The following is a 7,594-nucleotide window of genomic DNA, read 5'->3' on the forward strand; positions in this document are numbered from 1 at the left end:
TCGAATAGATTGTGACATATCGTACACAAAAGCGCATCTGGCACCTTTTCAGCGAAGTTAAGCTCCGAAGAGTGTGCGCTTATCATGATGCTCCAAAAACTTCCCCTAAATATCTATTTCCTGTTCTGTGTGTGCATTCACTGATTATTCCCAACGACAAACGTACTGAGGAACAAAATCTCCTTATGTTGCGTCGGCCTACGTATGTATAGTTGTAAACCTACGAACCCCAGTCCGAGTCACTTTCAAATTCGAAGTGTTCTATTCTGAAACGAATATGATGCTGTTTCGAGATTTGCATGCAATACTGTTTAAGATACTTTGTGTAGTTACTAGTTCCAGCTGTCGATCTTTGTCATGAGACCGATAATAATGACGTTCACAAGACGCATTCAATAATAAAGCGCCAGTCCCTCTTCTCTGCCAAAGTTTATTTGTTTTTATGGAGTTCCTTTGAGCAAGTATCAGTGATCTGTGCGGGCCCTATATTCGCCTATGTACCTCTGGCGGAAAGACTAAAAAAAAACATGTGAAGGTATGACTCATTGACTCCCCAATGACAATAACCCAAGCGAACTGAAAAAAGTTCAAAATCGACCCGACTCACCCGAGAGGCCGAGACTCCGTGAGTTCCAAGAGTTCTCAACTTCAGTGACCGCGTTCACGTTTGACTTTTTGGCACTATTTTACAAAATATAAAATTATAAAAATATAGAACTGAAGATGATGAACTTTTTGCCACAGATCTTACTCTACATCAATCACATGCCATTCACGACAATAACGTAAGCCAATGAATGTCTATATATTATGAGTAGTCATAAAACATGTTAAAACGAGTAACTTTTTCTACAAGAATTTTCCTCGTTGCAGATAATAAATAGATATGCAGTATTTTTATCATTGATCTTTTTTCCACAAAAGCTATCATTTAATTAGTGTTTTTTTTAAACTGCTTGTATTTACTCTTTCGTCTTTTACAAAAACAAGGAAGCTATATTTGTTTTTTATAATTATATATAGTTTTTTTTAACAGAATAAACACTATCAAGAGAAATCTTGAAACCACCATAAATATAGCCACCTACACAACGCCACCTACGATTCTAGCCACCTACACACTCCACCATAATTAGTGCAACCTACACTTCCCACCTACTCATACTTGGGTATTTTTTTATTTCATTACATATACTACACAACTTAAAAACTATTATTAAATAAAACACGCCACCACACTTCCCACCCACTACAGGTGGGAAGTGCCACCTACACTTCCCACCTTAATATTAAGTAAAACATAAATACAAACTGCACTGGACTGAAGTTTAACCCTCAATGTTTGCTTGAGCAATACATTACTAGCTAGTTCCTGGAAGACACCACGACGCCAACATGGTAACAAACTATCGAGGCAGCACTCGTAGAGAGGCAAATATGAATTGGGAATGTTTGTGGCAATAGTGTGGTGTGCATTTCAGTATTTTTATGTCTGAATATGTTCTTATCTTGGATAGTCTTCTCACACTAGTATGAATTAAAACAAATACAAACTGCGCAGCTCTGAAAATTCTCGCGACTACAAGCAACTCGATATTCTATCATTCAGGGCAACGGAGCCGTATACACCTATTGATGTCGCAAAATACGCACCTAAATTGTCTCAGCACAAACCAAGCCAGACCAAGCTTTTAGAAGACCATTTGTGTTTCAACTGATATTATACTATATTCAAAGACCCACGGAAATAATGTGCCGGTACAATACCTTGTGTGCACCTGTGTATGTCTTTGTGACCCATTGACTGGCTAAAACATACATTTTTCGTCAGTGAGAAATGTAGATTGCCCTAATAGTTGGTGTCACATGTCAACTTATGTCAACCTGTCACTATAAGTGTCAAAATTTGAAAATGGGACCCAGTGATTGGCTAAAATATACATTTTACGAGGTGGGAAGTGTAGGTTGCACTAACTATGATGACGTGTGTAGGTGGCTAGAATCGTAGGTGGCGTGTGTAGGTGGCTATATTTATGGTGGTTTCTAGATTTCTCCACTATAAATGTATAATTTAGAGAGTTATGCTATAAAAATCAAAATGTACTAAAAGTTGAAAAAGTAAACATGGGTTTTGTAGTTCATAGCAAATGGGGTTTTAATTTTTATTTGAACTCTTCTGTATTTGCGAATTCCAAGAATCTAGACTTAAGTCACTCAAGTCACTCAAAAGTCAACACAAGTCATCAAGCATCAGCATCGGACTGCAGTCTGCACTCTGTAGGGTTGAAGCTTCAGCTTGTAGCCGGAAGCAGTGCAAGTCGGCAAATACGATTAATACTTGGTAAGTGTTGTGCTCAGTAATCTAACTAACCATTAGACCACTAGTCACAGCAATCAGACCAACTATTGGAGAGTCTATATGTATCTATACTAACCATTGAGCAATGAATTATCCCGCCAAAAGGCATCATATGCCGGCGAGGCACCATCGCATACTTCAAAAAAAAACTCGTTATTAAAATATATATATGATATAGATGTTGTTTGCTTATGAACAGAACTATAGCAGATATCACCTATCTACGATGGATCAATCTGACTATGTCGGGTTCGGGGATTCTCTATCAGCATCGGAAGTGGAAGCAGATTCTATAGACGAGGATTGACTGAATGATTTAGTATTAGACCGAAGTTTGGACGACGAAGATGCACCGATTGGGATGGACTTTGATCAACAGATCCATGATGTCGAAATCAATACAGAACATTTCAAGCAGGAAAAGTTATCAACTTTTCTTGACTCAGTTCAGCAGGCATTAAATTCGGAACGAAAGTATGAATATGGAGGAGGGTATTACACTAGCGGTCAGTCATGCGGTAGCAGACTTCAAAACACAAGGAATTCCCTATGCGAGCCTTGGTTTTAAATTATTAGCGTCATATTTGTTTATTTACGTGAACAGTGGACTAGTGGCCCGGTGCTCGGTGGCCGGTGATGATAACTAATATTTAAATATGGGGCCTTATGGGATGGTGAGGATAAATAATAATATCAATGACACACCCTATTTTTGTTTTTGTAGAACGACACGTTGCGTATTTTTTGGTATTTTTTTTTAAACATTATACTTGTCTCCTTCTCTCTTCTTCTTGTCCTCGTCTTTGTCTTCGACTCTTCGACTCTTCGACATTCTTCCTTTTTGCTTCTCTTTTGTTTTTTAGAAACAAATGGCATTCATTTCACTGTTTTAGGCACTCGATGACTCGAATCGTGAGCATGATATGTGGACACAGACGGCGCTCTAAACTGATCAGTAGATATAATGGAGTTTCAGAAATTCGCACCATTACCATATCATGTCCAGTGTCTGACCATTTATCGCTACTCGCCTTGGAATATTTAAGCAATATTCACTGTCATTATTATGGCATATTCAATACCTCATAAATCTTCTTCAATATATATCATATCTGAACAACAAATCAACCAAAGTATCGTTTCGCGTGTGGCTTCAGTGCCCGTGGTGGCATATGTATCTTCGTTCGTGGGCTCGCTTTACTCACAAGCTAAGGAAAGAAGTGTATCCTTCAATAACCTGTCCACATGTATGGAGAGCAATTTTAACAAGACCCTCGAGAGCGTTAGTATCATTTTCAATAACGAGTCCACCATGGCATACATTCGCAAAACCAACGGGTTTTTATTGAGCAACTTCAACTTGATGGTGGAGAGATACACTGTCATCGAGACTCCCGCCGAAGACATAATCGAAGCAGCGAATGCAAAGAAGACGCAGATCATCGACCAGGCCAACACGCAGTACGCAACCGCCAGTGAAAAAGTACAGAAACAGTACGAGAGCACCAAGGAAACCACCAATCAGAAATACGTCACTATATATTCGAAGTGGCTACGGAGAAAGTGAACCAGGCCAAGGACCAATACAACGAGAAAGCAGCACCCGTCGTCACTGACCTCAAGACTCGTGCTGAGCCAGTTGTAGCACAGATTAAGGAACAGACTACCCCCATTGTAGAGGCTGCTCAGAAGCAGTACAGCGAGCTTACAGGTTCTGCTCCAACTGTCCAGGAGTAAAGTAAAGCTTAAGTTCTCCTCCTTATTCGTTTTCGAGCATCGAAAAAGATGCGTGTGGGCCTAATTGAAATAGTTTCACTGAAACGCTGTCGTGGAAGTACGTGTACACGGTCTGTATTACGAATAAAAGTTATACACCAAAAACGGATACTCGTTTTCTACCCCTTTTTTATCGATTTCAGATGCCGATTATTTGACAGTCTGGGAGCAGGCACAAACATGAAGGTAGTGCGTCAGGCGCGATGAGTTTAACAATAGCATCTATATTGTTTTTGTTTTTGTTTTTAAAAAATAAATATGTATAATATATTTATTTAATGTAAAATATATATTTATTTTTTTAAAACAATAATTAAATTTTTTTCAATATAGAAAATAAATACGTAGTGCTTGACTGTTTTTTAAATACAATTGACTTCAATGAACCGACTCTCTCTACTCAAGAGAGCTAGTATATTTAGACTCTTTAGAGAGAGATGTCAGATTGACGATTGTGACTGATATGACTGTGTGACATCACACGAAAGTGACATTTTGATACTCAATTGTTTTTCTTTTTAAAAACAAAACCAAATTTGATAGCGGCATAGCCCCCTCTATTTTAAAAAAATTGAACAGAGGGGTTAGGGCTACATACCGTCTATGGCCTATGTGTGCAACACGCCCTCAACCCCCCTTAAAAAGTTAAAATAGATCACGGCCTGACGGCCGTCGTCATACATACGGACTTTAGTCCGTTGTGGTATATCTTTAATCTCTCACAAGTAGTAGAGAGGGTCATGAATAGGTACATAGACCTTCCAGACATTTTTATAACAAAATATATCCTAAAATATGTAACAAAAATATGACAGATATTTACTTTATTATGAAATTTGTCTATTGAATCAAATACTAGACTTGCACATACTGTATAGCAGACTATTCTTTCCTCACAGTCGTAAACCTATCCTTATTTTGGACACCTGTCGCTAGTCGACCAACAATTACGTTGCTTGGAAGAACCGAAGCACGTTGCATCTTCCGTGGCATTGAAGGTATTGTAAAAGTTTTTTTTTTTTGCGACCCTCGCCACACTTACGCTGAAGGGCATTGATGGCCTACAAATTGTCGACATCAACTCGCTGGGCAGAACTTTTGCCTCTGCGCCATTTAAAGGTCATCTTATGTCCCAAGATATCCGATATCAGCCCTCTAGCGCCTTTTCCGGCACTCGACACTATCACATTCAGCCAATCAAAAGTTGTCGACATCACACCGCTTAGTTTCTACACTACACTACATGCACTCAATATTTCCAAGACAAGTGTGGCCACTATTGGCCCGCTATCATCCTGTTTGCGACTTGAGGTACCCAGTATGGCTTCAACAATGATAGTCGACATCAGCTCACTCTCCTCGTGCACGGCGCTGCACACTCTGGATATGTCAGGCTGTCCTTTGGCCAGTATTCAGCCGTTAGCATCCTTGACAGGTCTCCAGATACTGGCAATGAGATCCCCCGGTATTACGGATATAAGTCCGCTTTCCTCATGCGTGGCTCTGCGCAAATTGAGAATGAACGGGATGGATGTTGCCGAACTTAGCCCAATAGCACACTGTGGGTGGCTACATACTCTGGACATATCAGGCTGCCACAAAAATTTCCAATCTGAAGTCAATAGTTCAGTGTGTACGGCTCCATACCCTGAGTATGAAGAACTGCATGGCAATCACCGATGTGAGTCCACTGTCAGCATGTAGGGAGCTGCGAACTCTAGATATGACCGGGTACAAGGGTGTTTGGGACTTGAACTCGCTTTCATTTATACGTGCACTGGTGCCTGCTGTTAGTGGACTACTGAAAGGTTTCAGCACCCTAGCGCAGTGCCAGGGATTAAAGAGCCTCGCCTTGGCCACCACCAACATCACGGATCTTTCTCCGCTTACTTCTTGTCATGCATTGGCCAAGCTAGATTTAAGCAACACGCGAATCGCTAACCTGCGTCCGTTGGCGTCCTGTGTGACACTTCATACTTTAAACTTTACTAACTGCACTGATGTCATCGATATAGGCCCACTGAGAGCTTGTTCGAAACTACAACAAATGGATCTGTATGGCTGCTCTAGTAGTATCGACCTAGAGCCGCTAAGAGCGTGTCTGGAACTACGAATTCTGAAAATGCGTCCCTGCATTGGTATCACCGACTTTGAGCCGTTAAGAGCATGTCGGGAATTGCAAAGACTGGTTTTGACTGAATGTGAGGAGTTGACCGACATAAGGCCGCTAGCAGCGTGTTCAGAACTGAAGAAACTCGAGTTAATCGATTGCCCCAGTGTAACAGACTTGGAACCTCTCAGAGGGTGCTCAAAGCTACAGGAACTGACCATAGACGACTGCGATAGCGTCACAGACATAGGCCCACTGTGCGTTCCCGAAACTACAGGTACTGTCCGTGAACGGCTGCGATGGCATCACAGATATAGGCCCACTGAGTGCGTGCTCGAAACTACAAGTACTGTCCATGTGCGGCTGCGATGGCATCACCGACCTATACCCACTGAGTGCGTGCTCGAAGCTACAAGAACTGATCATGGACTACTGCGATGGCATCACAGATTCAGGCCCACTGAGTGCATGTTTGAGACTGCCACAACTGCATATGGGGGACTGCCCCGGCATAACCGATATAGAGCCGCTGAAGGCGTGTTTGGAACTGCGGATATTAGATATAGCCGGATGTCAGGGTGTTACCAATGTATGCCCGCTGACATCTTGTCTAGCTCTCAGAACACTTCATATCGCTAGCACGGGGGTTAACGATACAAGCTCATTTCAAGCCAGCACACGAGTTGTGTTAATTCCTCCTGGCCATCTTGATATATCGAGTGGCACCGAAAGCTCTCCCAGTGACTAGACCGCGACTACTTTCGATATTATACGAACAAACTTAAATTTATACCGCGCAAGTGTATTTTACGATTGTCTTGGGTCTCTTGGATACAACTCTCGATTTATATAAGCGATTTCAAGGAAATACAAGATGGAGATGAGATACGATGTGTTTTACACTGTTACAGATTCAAGTTTAACGTTTAGCATTTACAGTTCGAAGTAATCGCACCTGTGATTGTAACTATCATATGATATTTAAGTAGGGCGCATACTGTATGTTTCAACAACTAAATTTCCATGTAAGTGCATACCGGGATAGACTCACACGCACATATACCGTCAGATTCGAATCTCACATATGTGCTTAATTGGCTCAAAATGAATAGGGTAGAGATGTAGACTTACGTATGAATGCAGAGTTTAACGAATCTGTGAAGTCAATGACGCTGCACATAGTCACTTGGAAAATGCTCTGAAATCTGTGGATATGCGAGTGTGCATACTACACTATACAATGTACAGGGATGCATTCTTGACCCCCTTTTTTAAAACCAAATATGTAAATATATATATATATATATATATATACATACATACACATATATTTATACATACATACATAC

The 7,594-nt window shown here is 40.8% G+C and overlaps 1 protein-coding gene across 1 annotated transcript; it reads left to right on the plus strand.

Annotated features, from left to right (window-relative positions):
- Positions 1-3,671: 3,671 nt before the first annotated feature.
- SARC_02439 (hypothetical protein) lies at positions 3,672-6,993 on the plus strand (the record flags this gene model as incomplete). The annotated part of the gene is made up of 5 exons (XM_014303808.1): positions 3,672-3,834; positions 3,909-4,070; positions 5,229-5,787; positions 5,840-6,522; positions 6,563-6,993. 5 exons carry the CDS (start codon positions 3,672-3,674, stop codon positions 6,991-6,993), a joined length of 1,998 nt encoding a protein of 665 aa, XP_014159283.1.
- Positions 6,994-7,594: the final 601 nt, after the last annotated feature.

This window comes from Sphaeroforma arctica (genome assembly GCF_001186125.1).
Source record: "Sphaeroforma arctica JP610 unplaced genomic scaffold supercont1.109, whole genome shotgun sequence".
In the NCBI taxonomy this organism is placed as follows: Eukaryota; class Ichthyosporea; order Ichthyophonida; genus Sphaeroforma; species Sphaeroforma arctica.